Genomic DNA, 27,935 nt, shown 5'->3' on the forward strand with positions numbered 1-27,935 from the left:
CATGCCTATAATTCCAGAACTTTGGGAGGCCGAGGCAGGAGGATTGCTTAAGGCCATGAGTTCAAGACCAGCCTGGGCAATATAGCGAGACCCCATCTCTACAAAAAATTTTTAAAAATTGGCTGGGCATGGTGGTGTGCACCTGTAGGTGCTCCGGGTGGGCCTTTGCCTGTCTCTGAACCATTAGCTGTCCCAGCGCTCCCTGGCAGCCCGATCGCATCTCCTCTTGATGTTCTCGTTTTTTTTCCAAGAGCCTCGCATGGGCTGCATGCACTGCTGGGTCCAACCATCTCTCGAGCTCCTTCTTTAAATAGCTATTTATCAGATGCCCACTGTTTCGCCCCAGGCCCTGTGCTAGGAACCAGGGTTTCAACAGAGAACAAGAAAACATGGTTCCTGCTCTTACAGAGCTCAGGGTCCAGCAGGGGAGATAGACACTGAACAGGGTTTGACTCAGACCTAAGCATGGATAAAATAGATACTTCTTTATTGTCTTTAAAAATCAAATTAATTTCTACTCTGAATGCCCATCATGCCAGATCATCAGGAAATTTAACCTCGGCCTTTCTCAGGGCTCTCCCACCCAAGGTGAAGCAAAAGTCCTGAAGTTTTACCCTGTGCCCAGGCACCAAGGAGGTCCCACCCACCAGACTTCAGCATCCACCCACCCTGGTCACTACGGTGATGCCCACCTACCATCCTGGCCATTGTGGTCTCCCTTAACATGCTGGGAAAGAGTCCTGGTGTGGCTGGGAACGTGGAAGCCCAGCCTCCCCTAGGTCAGCCTGCAGCCTGCTTCTTGGAAGTGAACTGCTTCCTTGTGCCCTGTTTCAGAGGGTATGTGGCTCTCTGCTGCTGTTGGAACCCACAGACTGCTTGGTCCCTGCCCCATCCTCATTTCCAGTTTTTAGTTGTAGGGAGGGTGACATTCTCTTCCCCTCATCCTCAGAGGCCTCCCCTTCTCCTTGCACCTCCCACATCACCCAGCAGAATTTTCTCAATGGACTCAAGTTCGAGAGACAAAATCCAGGAAAGAAAATCTTGCAACCTGATTACCGCTTTCTGCCCTGCCATGAACCTCCCCTGAGGATGGGAAGCCCAGAACCTGCTCCCTGCTGGAATGAAAGAAGAGACAAGAAAGGGAAAAGTCCAGGGGAGCAAACACACATGAATTCATATTTGAATGAATCGTCCTGCTGGGACAGGCCAGCCGTGGGCCAACCAGCACCAGGGAGCCAGGTGGCGGAAGCTCAGAACAGGGCACCCTCCTCCCTGGGGTGGGGGAGGCATGGAGCTTCTGAAAAGTGGGAAAATCCAATATTTGCCTCATGAGGCTCCCTAAGAAAAAGGAGATGGGGCCAGTGTGGTGGCTCACAACTGTAATCCGAGCACTTTGGGAGGCCAAGGAGCAAGGATCACTTGAGGCCAGGAGTTTGAGACAAGCGTGGGCAACATAGCGAGACCCCATCTCTACAAAAGAAAGAAAGAAAGAAAAATGAGATGGGAGAAGAAGAAATAGAAGGTGTCAGACCCAGCTAGAGGTTGGTGAGCCCTGGAGGGACCTCACAGGCAACATGGGGACAGGAGGCAGGAGCAGCAAAGCCCGGGTGAGCTCTCCAGCCCAATGAGCCCTCCTGTAGCCTCCAGCATCCTGGACCCACATAGGGAAGCCTCTGCCTGCCCACTCCTGTTACAGGAAACTCACTTCCTCCCAGGGCACGCACACTGCCGTTTACGCTGGGCTTAAGTCTTCTTCCGCGGAATTCATTACTTCTAATTCTGGCCTCAGCCTGCAGGGAAAAGTGTGGCTGGATCATACCCCACTTGATCGCTTATATTCGAATGACCCCATGCCAGCAGCAACTTCTCCAAGACTTAGTTTCCTCATCTGAAAACTGTGCACGGTAGTAGTACCTACCTTGCTGCGTTTTTGTGTTGGAGGAATGCAGTTAGAACACCCTGGGCACTCGGTGGCCTTGGCAGCCTCCTTCCTTTAGAGTGGACCAGCAAAGTGCTTAGGCTCTGGAGTCAGGGTCACGCTGTCTGGGCGCAGATCCTAGCTGGACCACTTACTAGTGCAACTCAGGGTAAGTTATTTTATCAGTCTGTGTCTCAGTTTTACCACCTGAGATAAAGGGATTATAATGGTATCTACAACAGATGACTGTCGTGAGGTTTCAGTAAGTTATGCATTAGTCATTAGAACAGTGCCCGGCATGTAGTAAGTGCTTAGTAGGCATTGACCATTATTTATCATTTCCTTCCTTGGTTTCTGACAATCAGAAGATGGTGATTGTGCCCCCCTTCCCCCCAACCGCCTCTCACAGCAAGTCTTCTCTTCCCCAGGATAAAAGACCTTTCCTAGGCTGGACGCAGTGGCTCACACCTATAATCCTAGTATTTTGGGAGGTTGAAGCGGAAGGATTGCTTGAGCCCAGGAGTTTGAGACCAGTCTGGGCAACATAGTGAGACCCCCATCTCCACAAAAAATAAGAAAAACATTAGCCAGGCACAGTGGTGCACAACTATAGTCCCAACTACTCTGGAAGGAGGCTGAGGTGGGAGGATCACTTGAGCCTAGGAGTTCCAGGTTACAGTGAGCTATGAGCATGCCACTGCATTTCAGTCTGGGTGACAGAGCGAGAACCCATCTCTTAAAAATAGAATAGATTTCTCCTTTAGGAGTCGCACATAGGCCATCCTCACCCAGGTGGAGGGACACAGTCCAGGGTGTCAGAGGGCATCTTCAGTGTGGGCTCAGAGCTGAGTACACCCTCTGAGAATGACCTGATTCATCCAAGAGGAGGAGAGGGGGCTATTGTCTCTCGCCTCCCCAACACATTCCCTTCCTGTCCCAGCAGAGAGTCTAGAACAAGATGGCCTGGAGCCCAAGCCACCCAGCCTCTTGGTAGGCACAGCTCACTGGAGGCTCCTGCTCCTGGTGACTTTCGATGTGATGACAGTTGGGAATGACGTGATAACTAAAGAGAGAGGTGTGGCAGTCACTGTGTTGGTGATGTTGATGGTGATGGCATCAACGGAATAGGTGACACTGATGGTAGCAATAATGGTGACACTGATAATGATGTCAGCAGTGGAGATGTTGGTGACAGTGGTAGTGACGGGTTTGGTGACGGTGTTTTTGGTGACGGTGGTGATGGTGTGGTGGTGATGGAGAGGTTGATGACACTGACATTGGTGAAGACAGTGACAGGGATGATGGTGATGTTGGACACAGCGATAATGATATTGATGATCCTGCTAATCGTGACGTTCGTGGTGATTCTGAAGGTTCAGGCGACAGTGACAATGGTGGCAATCGTGCTGTGGTGGTGACTGTGACAGAGTCAACAATAACAATTCCCATGACTGAACTGGTCCTTTGGTCATGATGGTATTGGTGAATGGGGTGATATTTAAGGTATAGGAATAATAGTGATGATGGTGGCTGTGGTGGTAATTTTCACGACGATGTTGGTGATTATCACAATGTTAAGGATGGGATGACAATTGGCCGCCATGTGGACGCTGGGGAGGGTGATTCTTTCAAAACCACGTGTTGCGTACCTATAGAGCCAAGAGTAAAGAGCACTGCGGGCCCCACCACTTCGATGAGGCGGCAGCCCCCGCCTCCCCTCTGCCACAGCCCTCAGCCCACAGCCCTCTCTGAGCAGGACCTCTGGCATCCAGCTGACTGCCCTTGGTTGTGTGTCTCCCCAGGGTAGGAAGCCCCCATCTGAGCGGAGCCCTGGGGAGTCCCCAGAGAAGCAGGATGGCCTAGCACAGGTGGCGCCCGACCTGACCGTGATCCAGTTCATCAAAGGTAGGTGAGCTCAGGCCAGGCTGCGGGGAGGCTGTGCAGGATCCAGTCCTGCCTGCTCTTCCTGACTCATCTTCTCCACCGACAGGAAACTCACGAGCACCGTAAACTCCCTGTGACTCTTCGCTCGTGCAATCCCCTCTGCCTGGAGCAGCAGTTTCTATCGCTATCTATCAGCATCTTCCCTGTCCCTCTGGGTCCTGCCTGAGAGCCTCCCCTTCCTCCAGCAGGCCTGCTCTCCCAGCCTGCAGGGCTACGTCCCTCCCTCCTCAGGGCTCTCAGATGCTCAGGCTTCTCCGTCAGCTCAGATCTGTGCCGTGCACTTGTCCAGCCCTTCCCTGAGCGCTATGTTCCTGAAGGTCATGGCCTGTGCTGGCTCATCTGTGAGCCTTCCTCTCCTCCCACCCACCGCTGAGCCTGTGAACGGGAGGCCCTCAGGAAATCGTTAAATTCCCAGGCTGGGCACAGGGGGAGGGACTTCTAGGCTAAAATCCAGGGACCTGGGCTTTTGTTCTGGGTCCTCGCTTCTCTCTGGGCCTCAGTTTCTCCATCTGTACAGTAGACTCAATGATCTAAGGTCCATGTGGCTACGACCCTGAGACTATGAGCTCAATCTGTAGGTAACCAGAGTACACGTTGTGACCAGGCCGACCTGTCTAAAGATTCCAATCCCATGAACATCGAGTGAGTGCCTGCTGTGTGCCAAGCTCTTGGAGAGCACTGGGTGTCAAGTCAGAAGACCTGGCTTTGAGTCTGCCCCTAACACTGACCAGTGCACAGTCTTACGGGGCTTACTTTCCTTCTCTAACCGGAGTTTCCTCACCTGGAAGATCGGGTTGAGAAGCCTTGCTCTGCCTCGCTCAAGGACTGTCATGAGAATCAATGAGAGCATGAGCAGAGAGCCCCTGTATTCTGGGACAAACACTGTCCGTGGGTGAGGTGCAGTTCTGTCAGTTATTACTCCCGCCTGCTGTTACCGCTCTGCCCATGTCCTAGGAGAGTAAGTCGAGCTGCCTGTGGTTTAGGAGGGTGATGTCCACAGAGGTTGTTTTATCCCTCACTGAGGACTTGTGCAGCAGGAAGAAATTAGGCCAATTTGGGGGAAGAGTTTCCTAAGACTTGACACGTTGGGACAAGAGTAATCTAGCCCCCCAGTTCCTCCGCATTCCCAGGGCAGGGGAGGGCCTGGACTCCGAGACAGGGTCCTGGACTCGCTAGCTCAGGTGACCGCCAGCTGCTAGAAGGCCCAGCACACTGCACCACGGAGCTGCTTATTAATCACTGCTTTGGCTCCTTCCCAGAGGGAAGCTGGGGTCACTTGCTGAAATTGGATCCTAGAGTGAGTGTTCTAGGCCAGATTATTTCTGGTGGTTTCCGCTCTAACATGAGCCTGGAGAGGACCCAGGCAGGGCTGGCCATGAGCCCTGTGGCTAGTTAGCCAGCCTTCTGCTGCTGCGCTGCACAGGGGCCAGTCTCACCCTAAGATGTGGCCTTGACCACCTGGGACCATAGGGGAGGCAGAGGGAGGAGGAACCACGGTCCTTCAGCTGGAGGAGCCCTAACTCTTAGGGAAAGGTAGTCCCGAAGCTGGGAAGGCCCTGGCAGGTGGGGCAGACACAGTCTCTCTGGTGGAAGATACATAGTCCCTGAATGAAGGGAGAGCCTACCTTGTCTGATGGAGGAGACATGGCCTCTAGGGTGGAGAAGGCCCCTGTCTGATGGGGGAGACAGAGCCCGTGAACTGAGGAGGTTCCTGTCTAATGGGGGAGATACTGTCCTGGAGTTAAGGGAGGCCCCTAGCTAATGGGAAGGAATATAGTCCGTCAACTGAGGGGAGACCTGTCCTATTTGAGGGAGGATACCTGGCTTCCAAGCTGGCTGATGAGGAAGATGTAGTCCCTGAGTCGAGGGAGGCCCTGGCTTGTGTGATGGGGGTGACGTTGTGCTGAGCTGAGGGAAGCCCCGTCCCATGGGAAGGTCTGCCTTGGAGCTGGTGATGGGCCCTGGAACTCCCCTTCAGGTGACCCCACCTAAGTGACAGGCATAGCTCCTGCCCTCCAGGAATTTTCCATCTGTTCTGGAGGCAGGCTGTGATGCTGAGGAGAGATGGAGGATGGGCATAAGCACACTGCAGTGATTAGTGCAGGAGAATGGGATGGAAACAGCGGGATGGAGTCTTCTGGAGTCAGGCAGCTGGAGAGGCACGGGAATGGGGGAGGAGACAGGAAGGGGAACAGGCCTTGTACTGGGAGTCAGGATACCCTGGGGAACTCCTGGCCTTGACCTGGCCTCTCTGGATGGACTTGGGTGAGTCCCTGCCCCTCTCTGGGCCCCACCATGCAGTGAGGGCACCTGTATGACTTGGGCCAAGCAGACTGAAATTTCATGGCTCATACAGGGCCTCAGATGCCCTGAGCAGCTCGTGGTGGGAGGGAGGCTGGAACAGCTACCCGGGGCAAGGGCCAGCTTTACAACCCCCACTCCGAATGCTGGCTGAAAGCGCTGAGTGCATGACAAGGGACCAGGGACAAGAGGAAGGCCTGGGGAATTCCACAGCCCCACCCATCCCTTTTACACTGTTTGTCTTTATTTTCTGGCTCCCAGGGAAACAGCTTCTGGCCTGGCCTGGGGGGCTAGGGGACCAGCTGGCTTGGCCATGCTCTGAGTACAGACACAAATCTCCCATGTCAGAGGTCCTGGTCCTGCTGCTGCAGGAACAAAAGGGGCCCCCCACCTAGCCCAGAGCATCGCCATGGCCTTCGTGCCCCACCAGCCCGGCCTGGAAAGTGAGTTGTTCCTCTTCCCGGGAGGGCCTTTCCTCCTCTCCCCCATACCTTAGCTCTAACTTCAGTCTTGCCTGCCTACAGCCAGCAGAAGCACACCTCTGCCACTCTTGTTGTTAGTGGAGAGAGGGTCGCACACGTCAGAACAGAAGGTGCACTTGGACATCACCTGGGCGGCCCCAAGTGATGAGGGCACTGAAGCCCAGAGAGGAAGGGACTTACCCACCCTTCCACGCCCTTCAATTCAGCAGACTCACAATGAGGACAACCTGTGAACAAAGTTCTGTTTTAGGAGCTAGAAGGAGACTGGGGAGGTGCCCAGTGCCAGAACGGTCACTTCTATTCCTGTCCCCAAGCTTTTGCCCCTGCTGTGCCCCTACTTGGGGCTCCTTTCCCTCCCACTCCACCTCTCCAGACCCCACATTCTTTAGGTCCTACCTCCAGGAGACCTCAGCGCCCAGCCTGCTGAGGTTTCTCCTCTGGAGGTCTTCGGTTCTCCCCCAGACATTTCGACATTTGATCACATATTAGCCTGTATGTCCATTCATTCATCCCTCATTCATTCCCCAAATATTTATTGAGTGCCTACTATGCCTGGGCTCTGGAGATTCAGCAATTAACACAACAGACAAAAACCCTGCTCTAAAGGAAAATTGCAATCGGGGTGGCAATGAAACAGCTAGATGAGTAAAATTGGCAGTGTGTTAGGTAAAGTGCTACGGAGAAACACAAACTAAGGATGGGGACAGCAGGGTAGGGGTGTGGGCCTGTGCTGGGAACACAGAAGGGAGGACAAAGGCCTGGGCTGGCCCTGAAAGAGCTATAGCAGGACAAGATAGAATAGGCTGAGTGAAAAAAAGGAATGAATAAGTAGAATAGAAAAGATGAAATGAGATGGGCTGGGATGAATGAAGTAGAATCAAATAGGATAACATGAAATAGAACTATATGGAATCAAATAGAATTGAATGGAAAAAAATATTGAATAAAATGCAGCCTAACGCAATGGAACAGAATGAAACAGAATTTCAAAAATGGAATAGAATTCAATGGAAAGGAGTCAAGTGTAAGGGGATGGAATCGATTACAACAGAGTGAAGCGGGACCAGACGGGACGGGACGGAACAGCTTGCACAGAGCAGGGCGGGGCGGGCACGGATGGCGTGGTCGGCCACTCGCTCTGACCTCCTCCCCACTCGCCCAACAGTCTTCCCCAGGGTGCTGCTGCGGACCCTGCGCCACCCCATCTTCCTGCTGGTGGTCCTGGCCCAGGTGTGCACGTCTTCCCTGGTGGCGGGCTTGACCATTTTCCTGCCGAAGTTCCTGGAGCGTCAGTTCTCTGTCACTGCATCCTACGCAAACCTGCTCATCGGCAGCATCTCTGGCCCAATGGCCATCCTGGGAATGGTGGCGGGTGGCGTCCTGGTCAAGTGCCTCCACCTGGGGCCCATGCGCTGCAGCATCCTCTGCCTGCTGGGGGCCCTGTTCTCCCTCCTCCTTGGCCTGCCCCTCTTCTTCATGGGCTGCTCTACCCACCAGATTGCAGGCATCCTCCACCAGCCTGGGTGAGTGCATGAGTGCCAGGGCGAGCACGCACAGGGCGGGACCAGGAAGGACACTGGCCCCAGAGAGAGGCCAGGTCAGTGGGCACCATCCCCTCAAACCTCAGCTCTCCTGTAGCACCATCTCCCCACCTCTCTATTCAAGTCAAGCAGTGGGACACTCTGGAAGGCTCCAGTGAAGGTGTCAGGCACCCCTAGAAAGGGCCCAGGTAGGACTCCAAGGGCAGGAGAGCTTAGGCCTGGGGCCTTCCTCCTGGAAGGTGGAGGCCTCCCCCATCTCCCTTCCCTCCTCCTCTAGGCTGCAGGCTGAGACAGGGCAAAGCCACCTATGCCATGGCATCTCCAGAGTGGACAAGCCCTGTGGGCCCAGCAGAGGTGGGACGGAGGCCACATCACAGGAGGCAGGACCCAGCTCAGCCAGAGGAACAGGCTGTCCCGGGGGCGAGGGTGGGAGAAGGGGTGAGCTGGGGCTGGCTGGCCCTCTCGGGGAAGCTGCAGAGGGGCCCGATGCCCTGGGAAGGGTTTGGACTGTAGACGTCTGATTTCTTAGTTCTTACAGCTTGGGACCCTAAAATGTCAGAATTCTTTTCCACGTCTGTGAGGCACCCTCCAGGAGGAAGGCTGTTGATGCCTCGCTCCCTGCTACCCCGCTGCCCCTGCCGCCCCAGCCGCCATGCACTCGCGCGCGTGCGCGCACACACACACACACACACACACACACACACACACACTCTTTCCCCTTGGGACCCTTCTTGGAGAGGATGTTGGAAGTTACATTCCTGCCTGTTTTCCAGAAATGATTTCATTTTTCCTGGAAACTCCTCCAGGCTTAGGTTGGCCCAACACCCAGCTAGAATTCCCCTACTTGCTCTGTCCCCACCTCTTCCTTGGCATCTCCTGTCTTTACCCAGGTGCCAGCTTTCCTCACCTGGGGCTCCTTCAGCATGGCTGTGGGGGCTCAGCTCAGGGCCAAGGAGTGCCAGCCTGTCCCCTGTCTGTCCCAGCCCACACCCTCACCAGCCTCCCCCCATTTCCCTTCCCCCTCCCCGTTCCTTCCTTGTCTCGTCTCCTTTTCCCATATGGGGGCAACGCAGCCTTCTAGACTCAGACCTTCTGTGTGCAGGGCCCTGTTCTAGGCACCGCTGTGAGGCCTTCAGCCATGCCCTTGGGATGCCCCTCTTCTGAGGAGGGAGCCACACTTTTCAAATGATTTTTAGAGTAAAAAGAAAATGGATATTTAACCACAAGTTTTAAAACAGTGAATGAGGGAAAATGGCAGCACATCCAATATGCCTATCTCTTTTCCTCTCCCTCTCACCCCTTGGCTTTGACAGCTCATCTCGCTTGTGTTTTCATTGATATTCTTGTAATTTATTTACTGAGCTGTATTCTAATTCACTGAAGAAGCCTTTTGGGTCCGACTGAGCAGGTTGAGGAGAGCTTTTCATATTCCTGCACACTAACGATGCCCACAGCTGCGAGAGCCGAGGGTCTCCCACTTGCCCAGTGCCCTGCCCAGCCTGCCCGTGTGCCATCTCATTGAACCCCCACGGGATCTCTGTGGTGGGTCCTGTCATTATCCCCATTTTACAGATGAGCATAGTGAGGCTCAGCGAGGTGAAGTCACCGCCCAGCTGGGATGAGGCAGAGCCTGGGGTTGATGAGAGGGCAGGGATAGAGGAGGAGCTCCCCGCTCCCACCTGCTCAGCCTTCCAGCTGCTGACAGCGGGTGCTGGGAAGTGCCTCTCCGTGGACAGAGTCCCCTGGCACAGCCTCCTGATGGGCCCTCTGCTCAGACAGTGCCAGCCTGTCTCCCCTGCCATCCCCGCAGAAGACGTGCCAAGACAATGTCAGACACACAGGAGCGAGTGCTGTCTGGCAGGGGAGGAGGAAAGGACTGTGGGGGCTGAAGAACTTCCTCCCCATTCACATGGAGACCCCCACCTTACGGAGGGACAGGAGCTCACCTTGGCCCATGAACCCCTTCCCCACCTCACACCTGGCTACAGACCGTCTCCCCTGCCCCTGCCAGCCCTCTTCACCATGACCTGGATATTTCACTCAGCCTGCCAGGCCCACCCCCCAGCCAAGGCCTCTGCCCACACCCACCCCAGCCCAAACGGGGCTCCTCCAGCTTCCCCCTCTGGCCTCCTCCTCCGCAGCCTGGCCACTGGCCCTGTGGGACCCTGAGCCAGGCACCAGCCTCTCTGGGCCTCTGTCTCCCGGCAGGTATGCTGTGCTCCTTCCAGCGTGAAGCCAGGTCATACTCTGAGTCCCAGGGGCCACCTCCCTGCCCCCTCTCGGGGAGACCCATCCCCTCAGACTCAGCCTCTCTCTGACTTCCTGTCCCTGTGTACCCCACCTTGCCCTGGAGCAGGGGCTCCCCTGCGATTTGGGAGCAGGCCCTCAGGAGGGAGGCAGGTGGGACTAAAACGTGTCCTGGACACAGTAAATAGAGCAGTGGGAGACAGCAGAGAGGTCACAAGGCAGCAGGATGGCAATGGTGGGGAGGGAGCCCCAGCCCAGCTGACAGGCAGGGAAACTGAGGCCTAGAGAGAGGCCAGGACAGGTAGGAGATCCCACAGGTGTTCAGGTCTCCTGATTGGGTCCCACACGCATAGCTCTAATTTTCTGAGAAAAAGAAGCAATCCAGCTCATTGGGAGAATGGTACTCTCAATCTGACATGAAATTCTGGGAGGAATCTATCTTGTGTTCCCTATGGAAGCGTCACTGAGGTACAGAGATGTTCACAGAGGAAGCTCAAAGACCTGTAGGATCCAGGGGCCGGAGGGGGTCCCATGAGGAGGCCTCCTAGCTTGCAGCCCATCTCCCCGCTTGTATCCCTCAGTGCAAGGAGCTCACTGCTGCACCACCACGGGGCAGCGCTGACAGCGGAGAACCTCTGCGCGGAGCTGCAGTTTCTGGCCATGGCCCTCGGGGTGGGGAGCTGGGCTGCAGGGCTGAGGGGGCCCCTGCTTGTGGCCTGAGGGAGAAGAGCCAGGCCAACCCTGCGGCTTCCTCTCCCACCAGCACCCAGCCTGGGCCAGGGCTGTTTCCAGGCTGCATGGAGCCCTGCTCCTGCGCGTCGGACGACTTCAACCCTGTCTGTGACCCCAGCACTCACGTGGAATACATCACGCCCTGCCACGCAGGCTGTGCGAGCCGGGTGGTCCAGGAGACTCTGGACAAAAGCCAGGTGAGTCAGGCCTCTGGAGGCCACTGTGACGTTCCCCGTCCCGTGGGCCAGCCACGCTCTCCACCTCTGGGTGCTCTCGCTCCCTGGCTCTCTCCTCTCTGTCTCTGTCTGTCTGTCTGTCTCTCTCCTTCTGTTGGCAGATGTAGAACATTATTCTCTCAATAAGCTGTCATTGCCAGCCTGACCGCAGGGCCCAGAGGAGGAGCAGATCTGACCCCAGCTGTCCAGGCAGGGGAGATGCAAAAGGAAGTAACTCGAAGGAGTTGGCCGGGGTATGGACAGGCAGGGAAGGGGGCTCCAAGTACACAGAAGGATGGAAGGAGACCATCCCACCCGGGAGCATCCCAGAAGGCTTCACGGGAGGTAGCATTTGTGCCAAACCTTCAAGGGTGAGTAGTAAACTAGGACTTGGGAGGGAAGAGCTTTCCAGGCAAGGGGAACAGTGTAAGTAGAGATTTGCAAGAACACACACGCATGCGCAGGCACACATGCACATATACACACACACACAGTGTTTCAAGAAACTACAAAGAACTTGTTGGAGCAGAAACATGAGGGTTCGTGGAGGGAAAGCAAGGCCCACACAAGGGAGGGCCTTGAATGCCAGGCCAAGAGTGGGACTTTATTTGGAAAGCTATGGGGAGCCACGGATGGGTTTCAAGTGGGAGAGCGACAGGGTCAGATCTGTGTTCTATCACACTTGAGGCCATAGTGTGGAGGAGGGTGAGCAGAGTACAGGATAGGACATGAAAACCAATAAAGAGGCTAACACAAGCCCATTCAGTTGGTCAGTCAGTCAGTCAACAAACCTTCACTGAGTGCCTCCTCTGTTCCAGGCCCTATACTGGGGCCTGAGGACTCAGAGCCAAGCAGCCCAGTGGGAAAATGAGGGCAGAGTAATCAGCAGCAGCACACTGTGTGAACCTTAGAAAGGCCACTGAGACCAGCCAGCTCCCCCTCCCCTTTTCTCGTAGACAACACCCACCTTCTCAGGCCCCTCTATAGTCAAGCATGGGGCAGGGGGTGTCAGGCTGTTTGTTATGACAACATCCCCCTTTCTTCAGAGTCCTCCCACGTCCATCATACTGAATCCCTCCCCTTAAGCTGGGCACCACACCTGAGCCCAAGGCTGTCCAGGGAGAGACCTGGGCCACCCAACTAGTGCAGAGTAGAGCACCCGCTGGTGGCTGTGGCCATCAGAAGCCAGCCAGGCACTACCTGGACTGCGTAAACTGTATTCGGAATAATCACAATCCCAGCCTTTCGGACCTCCTAGTGTTCACTGTCCTGACCTAGTTTGATCTCCCTGAGAGCCCTTCCAGAGGCCCCCAGGCCCTGGCAGTCCTGTGGATATGGGCCTCTGAACACAGAGGCCAGACCACCCAGTTCAAACCCCTGTTCTGCCTCTAACTGGCTCTGTTACCTTAGGCAAATGATCTCACCTGTGCCTCAGTTTCCTGGTCTGCAAAATGGGGGTGATAGTACTGAGCGCCTACTATAGAACAGGCACTGTGCCAAATAAATGGTTTACCCAGATGACTCATTAAATAGTAAATGAAGAGCCATATGACATTATCCATGAAAAGCACAGAGACAGTGCCTAGGAAATTTTAAGCTCTCAGTAATTAACACTCCTATTATGCCCATTGGACAGATTAGAAATGGAGTCCCAAGCAAGGACCAGGCATCGCTCAGAGTGTCAGCAGCAGAGCTAGGACTAGAACCCAAGACTCTGGCCCCTCTTTGGAGCATCGCAGAGACTTGGGCTTGGGTACAGTATTTGGAGGAGGGTGCAGCTGAGACCAGGCCAGTACTCAGGGACTATCATGCTGGCGTGGAATTATGGTCTTGACATATCTGTTTCCTCAGGCCAACTGTGAGCTCAGGGACGGGTGGCTCAGTGCCCAGTGCAGCTGTGCTCCGTAGCGGCTTATGAATGAGCTACGGACCCAGGTATGATGCAGAAGGTGGGCAGCCACTCGAGGTGGGGCCAAATGCTCCAGGGGAGTGAGGCCCAGGCAGCTGGAAAGATTGAAGTCATTTATAAGAAGAATTTCCTGCCATGGAATTACATGAATGCAACTGAAATGTCGGGAAAAACCCAAGAGGAAGGTCTCCAGCCTTTGTGTCCATGCCAGCAAGCTTTCTGCTTCTGAGAAGAGGAACAGGGCATGGTCTCCCTTCCAGTAACCTTGCCTTAGCATGTTTCTCCACGACCTGCCCCTCCACTGTATCTCCAGCCTGCTGTTGGGGGTCCAAAGGCGTAAAATGGCGTGTACTTAAGGGGTCACACACATGTGGCAGCACAGCCTCGTCATGCACATCAGCTCTGCCAGGACATGGAGAGCATCCAGTCACCCAAGCCTACATGTCCTCTCTCTCTCCTTTCTCTGATTCCACCTCCTAAGTAACTTCAAGTCAAAACTCTTTTAGCCACACACCCCCACCCCACTCCCCCACTGGATCCCTCCTCCATGCAGTGTCCAGAGCAGCCTTCGTACTATCAGTTCTGTCTCTCCCTTGCTTGAAATCCTTCCAAGGCTCCCAGCATCCCCCTCAGGGCTTCCCAACCCTTTCCCCGTGGGAAGCGTGAGGCTGAGAGGGCAGGAGGTGAAGGCCCCTGAGGGCTGCAGCTGCCTGAGCCAGCCGGGCCACCTGGCTTGCTGTCGGGGCCAATCCCTGCACACCTGTCCCCCATTGGAGGCCCCGGTGGTTGGGGCACACTGGTCAAGAAGCTCTGATCCCTGGGGAGGAAAGGTGAGGCCCAGGCTTCCTGATCCCACCAGGTGCCCGAGGGCCCTGGCAGTCCAGAGATCACTTGTTAAAGAATCCTTGGCTGGAGGTTTTCCAGGCTACGTAGGGAGTGGGAATGCAGGCTGGGATCAAACACGCCAGAAGGCCAGCCTGGGGACATGGCCAGCCTGGGGACGTTTTTCATGCAGCTAGTGTGTAGTGTTTAGGGAGTGATGCTCTTCTGGGTCCCCTCTCCTTCTCTCTCTACTTCCCTCTCCCCACAGAGCCTCAACCCAGGCTCAGCCCAGTTTGTGCAGACACACCCTGTGTCCAGGTACCTGCCTAGCTCCTCGAGCCATCCTGACCCTGCCAAGGATTGGAAGTCGCGGACACCAGCTGGCTCTACTCCACCTGGCTGTGCGCCCCTGGGCCTCTCACGAGCCTTCCCGCTCCCCAGGCCTTGCCAGCCGCCTGCCCTTGGAGGCTCCTAAAGGCTCTTCTCCCCCCTCTTCCCACCGCAGGTTTTCTACACCAACTGCAGCTGCGTGGTAGGGGGCGGTCCCGTGCCAGCAGGCTCCTGTGACTCGGCCTGCAGCCACCTGGTGCTGCCCTTCATGTTCCTGGTCGGCCTGGGTGCGACAGTGGCCTGTGTCACAAACACACCCTCTTTCATGCTCATCCTAAGGTAAAGGAGGGGTGTGGCAGGGGCAGGTGGATGCCAGGAGGTCCTTAATCACAGACAGGACAAGGAATTCTGAGGGAAGAGTTTAAGGAAGGAAGCCACCTGGCAGTCTGCGAAGGCGAGGTTTTCTCCCCATCTTGCAGATAAGAAAACTGAGGCTCAGAGAAGTTCAGGAGCTGGCCTCAGTCACATAGCAAGCGTTAGGTGGAATGGTACTGGTGGCCCAGCCCAGAGCCCAGGCCTCTTCTTGCCCAGGGGAGGCGAGGCCATACCTAGGGCGCTGTCCTGGCCTCCCGAAGAGGGAGTGTCATACAATGAGAAGGAAGTGGACTCCCCACTCCCATCCTACATGCAGTGGATGAGCCACAGGAGGCACAGCTGGGAAACCAAACTATGTCACATGTCCCATGCCCACATGCCACTTTAAGACCACAAACATTTACTAAGTGTCCACTGTGGACCCAGCCCGTGCTGAGCACTGCTTTTTGGTCCAACATCTTTCTAGCCCTTGTCCTGAGAGTGCCTGCTGAGCCTGACAAATCGTCACCTGAGTCCAAAGTCAGGGTCTTCTGGGGTGGGGGCTGCTTTTCTATACTCTCACTCAACAGTCAGCACAGAAGACTTCTATAACCAGAAGTACGGGGATATTTTCACACACACCAAGCAATTGATCACTTCTGCAGTGGACACCCCAGTTGAATTCGACGCTATCTATCTGGAGATGCCATCAGATCCCACAGGTGGAGGGCTCAGTCCCACAAGACTGCCCCCCCTTCCCCTGCCAGTCACAAGCCCCATGTTATTTTACCTGTGCTTCTGACCAACTGGCTATAAATTGGAGTTTCCCTGACCGCCTCCTTGAGTTTGATTAATTTGCTAGAGTGGCTCTGGGAACTCCAGATAACACCTACTTACGCTTATCAGTTTATTACAAAAGATATTACAAAGGACACAGATGAAGAGACGCATGCAGCAAGGAGAGGCCCCCATGCCCTCCCTAGGCACACTACCCTGCAGGAAGCTCCACGTGTTCAGCCTCCAGAAGCCCCCCAAACGCAGTCCTTTAGGTTTTTACGAAAGCTTCATTACATGGGCATGATTGCCTAAACCACTGGCCACTGGCAATCAACTTAACCTTAGCCCCTCTCCTCTCCCCAGAGGCTGGGGGTGGGGCTGAAAGTCCCAACCCTCTAATCCTGCCTTGGTCCCTCTAGTGACCAGTCCCCATCCTGTTACCTGGAGGCTGCCAGGCTTCAGCCAATTCATTAGCATACGAAGACACTTATCACTTTGAAGACTCCCAGGATTTTAGGAGCTGTATGCCGGGAAGACCCAATATGTATTTCACAATATCGCAGGGACCTCAGAGCAAGCTAATTCCAATTTTCCTCCTGCTGGGATTATTTTATTCACTATTTACTTTCTATGAAATTAGAAGGGGGATGGAGCCCCTCCCAAACATTAGAAGACACGTAGATGTATAAAACAGGCCGGCCGTAAGAGAGTAGAGGAATCGAACGCCCCAGCAGGCAGCATGACTAAGAGAAGTGGAGAACACAGGCTCTGGGCTGCGCGGACTCTGGCTCTGACACCATCGGCCATGGGATCTTGGCCAAGTCATTTAATCTAAGTGTCAGTCTCCTTATCTGTAAAATGGGGCTAATGATATACCTAGCTCACAGGGGCGTAGGGGTTACAGTAAGGAATTCCTGAGCCCGTAGTGAGCACTTCATAAATGCCAGCCACTGGTGCTATTTAGGAGGCGCCAGTGCCCCCAGGCTGGGGCATTACAGTGGCAGGGGAAGCAGGAGGGAGTGTCTGGCAATCCCAGCTCCAGGTCTTGCCCAGTGTAGGAGGAAGGGCAGAATTTTGTGGAACCAGGGGGTGGGGAGAGAGGGGCAGTGTCCGTGACCAGGGACATAGGAAGGCAGCACAGGACCCTGATGGTCAGTGGATGTGCCTAGTGCAAGCGGACCAGGATCTGCAGGTTGAAGGAGGATGGGGTGTAGGGCCTGAGCCCCCCAGACCAGACCTTCGACGGAGGGAAGGCTGGGTGGTGAGAGAGAAGAGCGTGGTGAGAGCCCCTCCACACCACTGCCTGGCCCTTGGGGGCAGGAACCCCTGCATCCTCATGGCGCCCACGTGTCTGCTTGTCAGGGGAGTGAAGAAAGAAGACAAGACTCTGGCTGTGGGGATCCAGTTCATGCTCCTGAGAGTTTTGGGTAAAGCATCTGCTTGGAACCATTGGTGGTGGGGAAGGGGGTCCGGAGCCCCACTGTGTGTCGGGCCTGGGGGGCACAGGCATAAGCGGGACTGAGTCCCTGACCTTAGGGCTCTCAGGCCCATGGGGCGACAGACCCGACCCAGCTCTCCCGGAGGAGCTGTGCGAGCAGAGGCCACACAGCCCGTCAGGAGGCCACTTGGATACAGGGGGAGGGGTGGGCTTGAGGGCCAAAGACTCCTGAGCCAAGAGGCCCCCAGTAGCTCAGAGCCCCTAGTTGCACATGCCGGGAGGGGGTGGGGCAGGGATGCGGCCTCTGTTGGCCCCTGAGCCCCTCCTCCCTCAGCCTGGATACCCAGCCCCGTGATCCATGGCAGCGCCATTGACACCACCTGTGTGCACTGGGCCCAGCGCTGCGGGCGTCGAGCTGTCTGCCGCTACTATGACCACGACCTGTTCCGAAACCGGTGAGGCCTGGGGCGGGGGCTGTGGGAAGGGTGCTGGAAATGCTCTCTGGATCCCAGACAGGATAACAGCAGGAGGGAGGTCACACTGAAGTCCACCTGCTAGGTGACAGGAGCTATATCCTGTGCTGAGCTCACAAGTCCTATAAGCTCGACACTGTCTCTCCCTTTTATAGATGAGGAAAGTGAGAGTTAAAGTTAGTAGCCCAAGGTCACACAGCCAATAACTGGCAAAGCTGGGCCTTGACCCCAAGCTGTCTGGCTGCAGAGTCTATGCAGGAACCCGGGGAGAATCAGGGGAGCGGCCAGCTGCAAGAGGGATTTGGGGCAGGGTGTGGGAAGCAAGCCCTGTCTAGGACACAGGAGCCCTGGGTTCTAGGCCGGCTCTGCCTCCCTCATTGTGGGACTTGCCTTCTCTGGGGCTCGGTCTTCCCGTCTATACTAATACAACGGGGAGCTCAAAGGAACCTGAGGGCACAGAGGCTGCTGACCTGGGTGGATGTGGGGAGGGCTTGCTAGCAGGGCTAGGGGCAGGAGCTGGTCACTTCCAGCTCTGAGGAGGGCACAATCCCTGTGGGTTTGGACTGTCCAGGGGGTCTTCCTAGCAGGGAAAGAGTCTTGAGGGCCTTGATGGGTTAAATAAACCGAGGAGAGGGAATCTCTTTTCCAGTGGCCGGTGGGGCACAATCCAAAGCTGTACTTGTCAGGCCCCTGAGCCCTTGGAGAGGCTCAGAAGGAGGCAGGGCCAGCCCAGGCCACATGGCAGTCTGGGACAGGACAAGGAGAGTGCCCAGGGCTCTTTCTGCAGAGCCTCTCCCCCTCTTCCAGGGAAGGGCCCCAGTGGAGGTCAGCGTCTCCTGAGGCCTCAATGTCTCCACCTGCACAACGAGTGATGACTGCTGACTCCACTCCGCCCCCAGCCCAAGGACATCCAAGCCCTGGACTGGGAGCTCCTGAGTTCAAGGGTCCCTTGTTCTTTCCCCAGGTTCATCGGCCTCCAGTCCTTCTTCAAAACAGGCACCCTGGTCTGCTTCGCCTTGGTTTTGGCAGTCCTGAGGCAGCAGGATAAAGAGGCAGGGACCAAGGCAACTGCATGCAGCTCCGGCCCAGAGCAGCAACTGTTGATGTCAGGGCCCGAGAAGAAGCCAGAAGATTCCAGAGTGTGAGCCGTCCCAGGGCCCCACCTGGCCAAGAGTGGCAGCTACAGTGGCACCTCCTCTGGGCTCTTTGGCCAAGATTCCAAAGGAGCCCTGTGTTCCAATTCTGGCTCTTCCACTAAATTGCTGTGTGACTTCAGGCAAGCCACCGGCCCTCTCTGGGGCTTTGTTTGCTCATCTGAACCAGAAACCAATTTGGTGGTTTGCCGTGTTGGCCATTTCTGAAGCAAGAGGGTCTCCCCTGGGCATTCTTCCCGCAGCCAGCCAGCTGCCCTGGAACCAGGCTCTCCTGGGTGGAAGGACTGCATATCTTTTCCCCGGGATCCAGGAGAGGGAAGTGGACCGTAGTAGGCCAGGCTGCCCTCCATACTGCGCCCTGGAGCACTCTCTCTGAGCCTCAGCCACCTCCTGTCGGGTGGGAATGGACTCGCCAGCTTTCAGGTTTGTTCATCTTTGACCATCTGTGTGGTCAGGATAGACTCAGGTCTTCTCCCCAACCCCTTTCAAGAAGTGTCTATTTGGCGCCCCCTGGAGGCAGAGGGCTGAGCTGGACTCTGGACGCGCAGGAAAGAAGGGGCTCGTGTCACTTGGGGCCTTTGGGAGGTTGAGTGGGGGGGCGGGCAGGGAGCCTTGGCTGAGAGGGGAGACTTACCTCTGACTCAGGAAGTCCCCACCCTTGCCCTCAGGGAGCCACAGTTTAGGGGTGAGGCCTAGCACCTGCCTTAGGAGCCCAGGAGTGGAGAGGGAGACCCAGGCCCACCCTTGGGTATTTTCAAACTTGAGACCAAACACCCGCTCAGCACACACTCACGGTGCTGAGATTTCACACATGTGCCCAGGGGCCACCCAACTCACTGTGACCTTTGTGAACAGATTCCTAATTTCCACATTTCCTCCCAGTTGCCTGGGGCTGTGTATGTAGATAATGTCTGGTTCTGTGACACTCAAGTTTTTTGGGGTGCCACCTGGTTCTCTGTGCTGCTGGGAGCAGTAAGCCCAGCTCTGTGTAACAAGCGATTCTGTGGCTTGCTTGGGTCTGAATGAGCCAATCTGTTTCTACATTAGGGCTTGTCTTGTTTTATGGCCGGTCTTATCTGGCTGCGAGCAGAGTTTCCTGATCTGCTCCCAGCCCGGTCTGTGGCCACCACACACCCCGCCTGGCTGGGACCTGCTGTCAGGAAGCAGCTGACAGGGAGCCACCGACAGCGGCGGTCTCCCCAGTGCTGGTGCCCGGAGGAGAAGGTGGGCGCGGGGCACGCACAGCTCTTGCCTTCCGGGTGTTCCCAGTCCAGGGCTTTGAGGCTTTCCCACGTGAAAGAAGAGAGGGGTACAGAAGCTCTAATTCTCTTTTTATTCTACTGATTGATGCCTGTAGATATTTAACAAACATCTGAGCCTGTGTTTATCAATGCCGAGAATTTCAAAGTCTCCTCCACGAAGATGAGGCTTTCAGTATGTTTATGTTCCTTCCCCTTCCCTCCTGTGTCCCAGGTTTTGCAGAAATAATCTGGAATTGTAGATATAGCTTGTTATTAAATTTGTCCTTGCATAATGTCTCTTCTATTACAAAAATCCTTTCTTTATAAACTGCATTAGAGGACTGCAGCAACCACATTATTTCCAGTTATTTAGATTTAAGCTTTACTGGACTCATTGCTCACCGTGAGTGCTCGTGTATTACGTCTCTCCCTATCCTTATATTCTGGTCTAATTTTTGTTTGGCTGAGTGACTTCCTCTAGTAATGGTTTCAAAAAATGGGATAAGGTCACGAGGCTTTCTGAGTCCTCACCTGTCCAAATTGTCATTCGCATGTTACAGAAGAGGACACCGACTCAGAAAGGGTAAGTGACTTCCCCAAGACCACACAGAAAATAAATGGGGAAGCCGGAGTTGGATCTTGTGGGAATTGAAGCTTATACAATTTGGGATCCCTCTTTAAAAAAAAACAAAAAAGAATATACAATTAGGTCAGAAAATAAATATTTACCTATAATGGGAAAATAAATCAAAACAAATGCATTATACAATCCAGAAAAATAGCATAATATTTTTATTAACTAACTGCCTTGCACACCTCTAAAACATATTTCTTTCCCTTGGTGATTAGAAGAATTTCCTAAAGACTAGCTTCTGGCTCTGTTCATTTCAAGCCTTGTTTCTCCTGTTGCTTCTGTACTGCTCATGTACTTCCTAGGCTGGGTGGCATAAAACACATTCATGTCATGATATAACCTCTGCAAATGACACTTAATGTCACAATGCCAAGTGAGTCTGGCAGTGGGTAGAAATATTCCTAGAAGCCTTTCTTCACACAGAGATGGCTAGTAATGGTGGTCTATACACAGAGGTGACTAAGAACCACATAAATATATCCCAGTGCACCCAAATTAAATCAGTCGCCAACCCGATTCCCCCTTAGTTGGATCCTGGAAGTGCCCATGGCAATTCCAACCAACTCAAATAAAGAAAAATTGGGACACCAAGGAAGTTGGAGTGGAAAGAAGCAGCAATCTTGATTGTGGTTAAAGTTTTGTTTTTTTTTTTTTTGAGACAGAGTCTCGCTCTGCTGCCTGGGCTAGAGTGCTGTGGCGTCAGCCTAGCTCACAGCAACCTCACACTCCTGGGCTCAAGTGATCCTCCTGCCTCAGCCTCCTGAGTAGCTGGGACTACAGGCATGTGCCACCACACCGGACTAATTTTTTCTATGTTAGTTGCCCAGCTAATTTCTTTCTATTTTTAGTAGAGACGGGGTCTGGCTCTTGCTCAGGCTGATCTCAGACTCCTGACCTCAAGAGATCCTCCCACCTCGGCCTCCCTGAGTGCTAGGATTACAGGCGTGAGCCACCACGCCTGGCCTCATTAAAGTATCTTATCTTTGCAAATTTCAAGAAAATATGAGAATATGAACACACGGCTGAGGTCCCTCCCTGGACCTGGGGAGGGGCCTGGGTGCTCAAGCAGCATCCTTACGGTGAGTCCGCCTCTGGACTGAGCTGAGATCTGAAGAAGACAAGGTCCTTGAGCTTACAGCCTCTGGACTGGCCAGGATGAGGGGTCTTGAAAGTCACTGCAAGACAGACACGGGGCTAAAAGTCAAAGGGTGGAGCAGGTCAGGGCCAGGGGGTCCCTAGGTTCTGTGGAGTCGAGGGAGCAGCCTTCTAGCCTAATATAGTCCCCAGGCAATGAAGAGCTGCAGGCATTGGCATCTCTGAGCTCACTTTCCTCTCACGCTACACCAGGGAGTTGGGAAGAAAAGGCAGTAAGTCTCCCTGCTGGATTCTGCTGTAGAGTCAGCAGAGAACAGGACTAGCCAGAACTGACATCCCAATGCCTGATCCTGAGTTAGGTTTTTTCCTGTAGATCCACGCAGGGAAGTTCCAGGGCAGGCAGATGCCCCTGAGGAGCAGGGAGCCAGGAGCCATGGCTGGCACTCAGATAAATGAGGAGAGAGAACCCACGGGCACCCTCGCCGTCTCCTGGATGTGTTGACTTCTCTCCCCTCCACATAGCTTTGCTGTGCTTCTCCCCCTGCCGAGATTGCCTTCCTCGCCCAGCCACAGGAAGTCCTACCCAAGCCTCTGGGCCCAGCTCAAAGGCCATCACCTCCAGGGAGATGACAGCGGGAGGTGACAATCACCTCTGGGAATCTGATAAAAGACACAGACTCTATTAAAAAAAAATACAGACATTTGCACAATTGTGCCTACAATATCAGAGGTCGAAGACCACCTGAAGCCTGGGTGTAGACCTAGGAGCCCAGGAGCCCAGGTCAAAAACCCTTAACGGAGTGAAGAGATCAGAGCTGTAGAGTCACTCAGATTTGGGGTCAAATCTTGACTCTGCCACTTATTCATGGCGTGAGCCTGAATAAATGATTTAGCTTCTCTGCACCTCCGTTTCTTCACCTGTAAAGTGAGGTTCGGCATGCCTAGCTCCTGCCTGCCAGAATTTGTGAGGACCAGGTAAGACACTGCACTCGCTTACCGGCCCCGCACCTGATGACCGGCACTTGTAAGCTTCCTTCCCCTGCTCCTGTCCCAGAAAGGATTTAATGAACACACAGAGCACTGGGGTGGGGGCGCGGTGACAACTGAGGGAGGAGGTGCACCCGCCTGCCCTGCCCTGGCCACAGCTCGGTTGTCCCCTAATCTCTGCCCTGCTGTCAGCCATGGCTTAGCCAGCCCAATCTTATCTCTCCCCACAGCCAGCTTGGGACAGCTTTTCTCAACTAGATTTACATTTTTATTGATTTTCTTTCTCCCTTCCAGAGCAGTCCCTTCCTTCTGCTTCCCCTTTGGCTGCAGAATGGGCCTGCCCTGGGAAAACAGCAGTTCTGGGGCTGGCCAAAAAGTGATGGTTCCAGAATGGTTAGTTCACCAGCCACCCATTCATGCTTTCATTCACTCAACCGCCCACCTAACCAACGTACCCTACGTGTCTGCTCTGTGCCTGGTGCTGGCACTGCTGGGGACACAGCCATGTGTCAGACACAGTCTCTGCTCTCAGGAAACTCACAGTGTGTACAGGCAAACTGACCAACAGTAACGAAAGCATGAGCTGTCCTACAGGAGAGGGAAGAAGAGGAAGGCACGCACTCTTCCTGGGGCCATAGGGAAGGCTTCCCAGAGGAGGTCATAACAGAGCTGGCCTTAAAAATTAGGCCGGACTTCCCCAAGTGGGGAAGATGGGAACGGGCAGGAGAAACAACAGGACGAGCAAAGAGAGAGTGAGGAGTGTCTGAGACAGGGTGACAAGAGTAATGTGGCTGGAGCACACCACGTGTGCAGGGCCATCAGAAGAGGGGAGCCCGAAGGCTGGAGAGACCAGCAGGGACCAAGCCTCGAGTTCCCCGGAGGGCTCTGGATGCCTTCCTGAGGGCAAGCAGGAGGCCCTGAAGCACTGACCGATGGATTCTTCCATCGATCAGCTATTTTCAGCAGGGAGTGACAGGACCAGATTTGTATTTTAGAAAGACCACTGGCTGCACCATGGGGGCTTTGAGGGAAGCTGGGAGCCAGGAGCTCAGGGAGGAGGCTGGTGCAACAGTCAAGAGAAGCAGGAGCAGAAGGCCTTGAGCCAGGTCGGGAGAGGCATCCTAGAAGTGGGACATCTAAGCTCAGTCTTGAAAGACGAGTAGGAACGCACCAGGGAGAGAAGTTGGGACGGCTGTCCGGGCAGAAGAAACTGCGCAGATAAAGGTTCGGCACACAGACAGCTCCTGGCAAGCTTGGGAAATTTCCATAGTTCTGCGGGGCTGCAGCACGGCCTAAGAGAGAGGGCACGGCGAGGATGAGGCTGAGGAAGTGTGTTGGCGCCCTCACTGCCACTCGGCGCTCTGTCCTGAGCCCAGCCCTGGTGTCGGGGGAGAGCTCACCACTGCACAGGGCTCGCTGTGCAGGGCTGAGAGCCCTGGGCCCGGGTGCTCCTTACTCAAAACAAACCTTTCTGTGTTCACAACACTTTACATTGTACAAAGTCCCTTCATGCTTAATCCTCATGGTTTCCTGGTGAGGAAGGCAGAAAAGAGAAATTATTCCCATGTAGCAGATAAAGCAACTGAGGCACAAAAGAGTGCAAAAACCTGCCCACGGTCACTTAAAGCCCAGGTATTCCCCTCCTAAAACTCCCATGCTGTTTCTAATAAACCGACTTGTCCCTGAATCACGTACACAGTAGATGTAGACATTAACTAATGTGGTCGGAATGGAAAAAAAAGGGGGTGGGGAGAGAAAACCCATCAGAGAAAGATACTTCTCTTTCAGTCTCCATTTCTGCATCCTTCACCCTGGAGCTGGGGACATTACGGCTGAGAAAACAGAATTGGGTCCCTTCTACTTTGGAATTCAACAGACAGGAGGGCCAGTCCCAGCCCTGCTCCTACCAGGTGTGGGAAGACACTGTGCTCATCTGAGCCTCAGTTTTCTTACCTGTAAAAAAGAGAAGCAAACTTCACCCGACAGACTCATCATGAGGATTTAGTGTGGTGAAGTAGCACTATAGCAGTTACCTACTGCTGAGTAACAAATTTCCCCAGAATGTAGCAATTTAAAACAACAACTATTCATTATCTCACACAGTGTCTGAAGATCAGGAACCCACACGTGGGCTAACTGGGAAGTGCTGGCAGCACCTCTAATGAAGCCGCAGTCACGCGACGGCCGAGGCTGCAGTTAGCAGAAGCTCACTCCGTCGTTGTCGTTGGGCCTCCGTTCCTTGTTGGCAGCTGGTGAAAAGCTCGTTTCCTTTTTCCACGGGCCTCTCCATAAGGCAGCTTCCTTCCCCCAGAATGAATGACCCAAGAAGGAGAGAACGTGTGTTACCAAGATGGAAGCCATGGAGTCTTTCATAATCTAATCTTGGAAGTAACATTCCGTAACTTTTCCCATATCCTTTTCATTACACAGACTAACCCTGCTATCGTGTGGCAGGGGAACACAAAAGGGTGTGAGTGCCAAGAGGTGTGGGTCATTGAGAACCATTTGGAAGCTGGCTACCACAAGCACCCAGACCACTGCCTGGCACGCAATGGGTAATTATTCGTTAGGAGTTGCTAGTACTTTGGACATGAAAAGATGAGAGTAAATGAATAGTGGAATGCAACTGGAATTTGGCATTTCACAGTGATGTGGTAGAAGAGGGTGTGCAGACAAGAAGGTGTCACCCAGGGAAGACTTCCTGGCAGAGGTGTGGGGGAGGGGAAGGGTGGCCCAGAGAGAAGACAGAAGGTGAGTATGGCAGGCCACTGTTGGTTGCCTTTCCACAGCAAATACCCTCTTCCTTTTTCCAGTAGCAAGCTTCCCAGCCACAAGGATGATCCAAGCCAGCAATGGAATGCTTTTTCCTTGGCCTGTAAGAGTAGGTATGTGACCTCGTTTTGGTCAATGATGTGTAAGGGGACGGTCTGCTAGGAAAGCTTTCCTCCTGGATAAGAGAATGGCATGAGAAGAAAAGACCCTTTTTGCTACTGTGCCTTTTCTTCCTGCTGGAGAGGGCAAGGCACTTGATGCCACTCAGTCACCCGATCATAGAATGGGAAACGCCTGGGTTGTCGGAGACATTGTTGAATCAGCAGACCAATCCTGGTACCACCTTCCTCTGACCTCCTTGTTAAGGAAAAAACAGGTTTAAGCCACTCTAAAGAAGGTGACCTGCTCCTTGCATCCTAGATGATTTAGTGAGCAAAGTACCCTAGTTCCCTCTGAGGTTGTTTCCTTTGATCAAGGAAGGTAGAGGGAAGACTGGAATGGGAAGGGGCCCTGAGCTGGGAGTCAAGAATTCTTGATCTAACCCCTGCTCTGTCTCGGGGGGTTGCTCTGTGATCTTTGTCCCTGACTCCTCTGGGCCTCCAATAATTGAAGCTAATATTTATTGACTGTTCACTGTGTGCCAAGCATTCAGCTAAGAGCTTCCCTCGCATTATCTGGTTCAATCCTCACAGCAACTCTGTTATGTTGGTATTACTATTCTCTTTATTTTAGGGATAAAGGCCCAGAGAATGAGGTCATTTGCCCAAGGTTACACAGCACATAAGTGCTGGATCTCGAGATTCCAAATTCAGCTTTGTCTCTCTCCAAAGTCCAGACTCCTGACCATAATGCTATACTGCCTAGCAATAAAAGAAATTCTCTGGACAAGGTGACCTCTAAGGGCCCCTTCAGCTCAAATATTCTTGGATTTGCTGTCCCATTTCTAGCTATACAATCAACAAACCAGCTTAGCCTAGAGAAGAAAGAAATAAGGACTGTCTTTAGCCATCTGAAAGCTGTTATGTGAGTGGGAGATTAGACTCGCTTAGTGTAGCTCAGAGGACATGAACTGGACCAGTGTGGGAGCACTACAGAGAAATAGAGCGCAACTTATATAAGGGAGAACTTTCTAGCTGCCATTTGGCAGGAAGCAGAGCTATGCCAAGATGTAATGACTTCCCTGTCACGAAGGTTATACAAGCCTGTGTTTGATAAACTTTTGTCAGAAGTACTGCATTGAGACTTGTGGTAGGGGTTAAATGGGATAACATGTGAGAATGTTCCCACCACCATAACTGGTACAAACAGGGGATCAACAAATAGTGTGTTGTTTCTCCTTTTTTAACACTGAGATTCTTGGATTTTAAGATTGTTTACTATGGATTTTTGGCTCTTTGGCTCTAATATTCTACAGTTCGATAATTTCTGTGATTTTGCCCTGCTAAGATGGATATCATTTTAATACTCTTAACTTTCCATAATTGTGTGGCTCTAGAAGCTGAGCAGTCTATGATTTTGTAATTTAATAGTCTCTAGCTTTAACAATTTGAGATTCAATAAAGTATCTCTCACCAGTTCCAGAAACACAAGGGAGTCACTCCACACACTGTGCTTCAGTGGCCTGGGCTACTCCCTCTGCCCGCCCTGTCATTCCATCATCATCCCCCCTCAACCCAGCCTCGGGCTCTCCATTCCAACCAATGCTCCTCCCTGATGCCTACCCCATCCACACCCTGCTATCTCCCAACCAGCTAAGTGGGCACATTCACTCTACCTGCTGGCGATTGTTCATTAAACAGGAGCCTTCACTGTGACCAGGCTTATACTTATTCCAAAAGGTACATAAAGGAATGAGAAGACATGGTCATGGTTTCAAGGGGCTTAAGATCTTGCTTTCCTTTAAACCCAACTCAAACTCACCTCTACCAGGAAGCCTTCCATGGTTGACACTAAATATCTAACACCAATAACCTTCATCTGAAATGTGAAGATCTGAGTTCTTTGGTTGGTTATTGTGCACACCTGTAACTTATCTATCTGTCCTATCTCCCTGATTATATGTGAGATTGCCCCCTGAGTTAAGAGTATGTCTCCTCAAGCAGATGGAGTTTTCCAGAGGAAGACTGTGTCTTCTCCATCAGACTGCAGGCTCCATGTAGACACAGGCCATGCCTCCCTTATATCATACTTGAGTTATAGTTAGGGGTAGAGTGATGTTCCTCCATCAGATCCATAAATTCCCAAAGGCAAGTTTATGTCTCTGTCATTGGACTGAGAATTTTGTAAAAGCAGAAACCACATTTCCCCTTAAGATGTGGAAGTTCCCATGGTCAAGGACTGTGCCTCCACCCTCAGACTTGGGGCTTCTCCCTGGCAGCAAGGAATCTAGGGCTCTCCCCTCTCTGTGTATTCCTTCAGTCCCAGCCCAGGACTCTGGCGATAGAAGGGATACTTTCCCTACAGCGAGCAGATAGAAAAAATGGAAAAGGGAAGATTCAGAGGCAGAGTAGGAGCTCAAGCCCCTCCCAACATGTCCAGACCCTCTCTTGGTCTGTCCTGGGCTCTCTCC

The 27,935-nt window shown here is 53.5% G+C and overlaps 1 protein-coding gene across 3 annotated transcripts in view; it reads left to right on the forward strand.

Annotated features, from left to right (window-relative positions):
* Nucleotides 1-20,286, forward strand: part of SLCO2B1 (solute carrier organic anion transporter family, member 2B1) — a 49,435-nt gene extending 29,149 nt beyond the window's left edge. For 2 of the 3 annotated variants that reach the window (XM_012645736.1, XM_012645735.1), the window contains exons 8-14: nt 3,721-3,823; nt 7,811-8,168; nt 11,197-11,362; nt 14,617-14,780; nt 16,935-16,999; nt 17,345-17,465; nt 18,448-18,628. In XM_012645736.1, the coding sequence (XP_012501190.1) occupies nt 3,721-3,823; nt 7,811-8,168; nt 11,197-11,362; nt 14,617-14,780; nt 16,935-16,999; nt 17,345-17,465; nt 18,448-18,628 (1,158 nt within the window). Of the gene's footprint in view, nt 1-3,720; nt 3,824-7,810; nt 8,169-11,196; nt 11,363-14,616; nt 14,781-16,934; nt 17,000-17,344; nt 17,466-18,447 lie in introns of all 3 variants that reach the window. The other variant, XM_012645734.1, reaches the window with a different exon arrangement.
* Nucleotides 20,287-27,935: the final 7,649 nt, after the last annotated feature.

The sequence above is a fragment of the Propithecus coquereli genome, unplaced genomic scaffold (genome assembly GCF_000956105.1).
Source record: "Propithecus coquereli isolate 6110/MARCELLA unplaced genomic scaffold, Pcoq_1.0 Scaffold235, whole genome shotgun sequence".
Classification (NCBI taxonomy): Eukaryota; Metazoa; Chordata; class Mammalia; order Primates; family Indriidae; genus Propithecus; species Propithecus coquereli.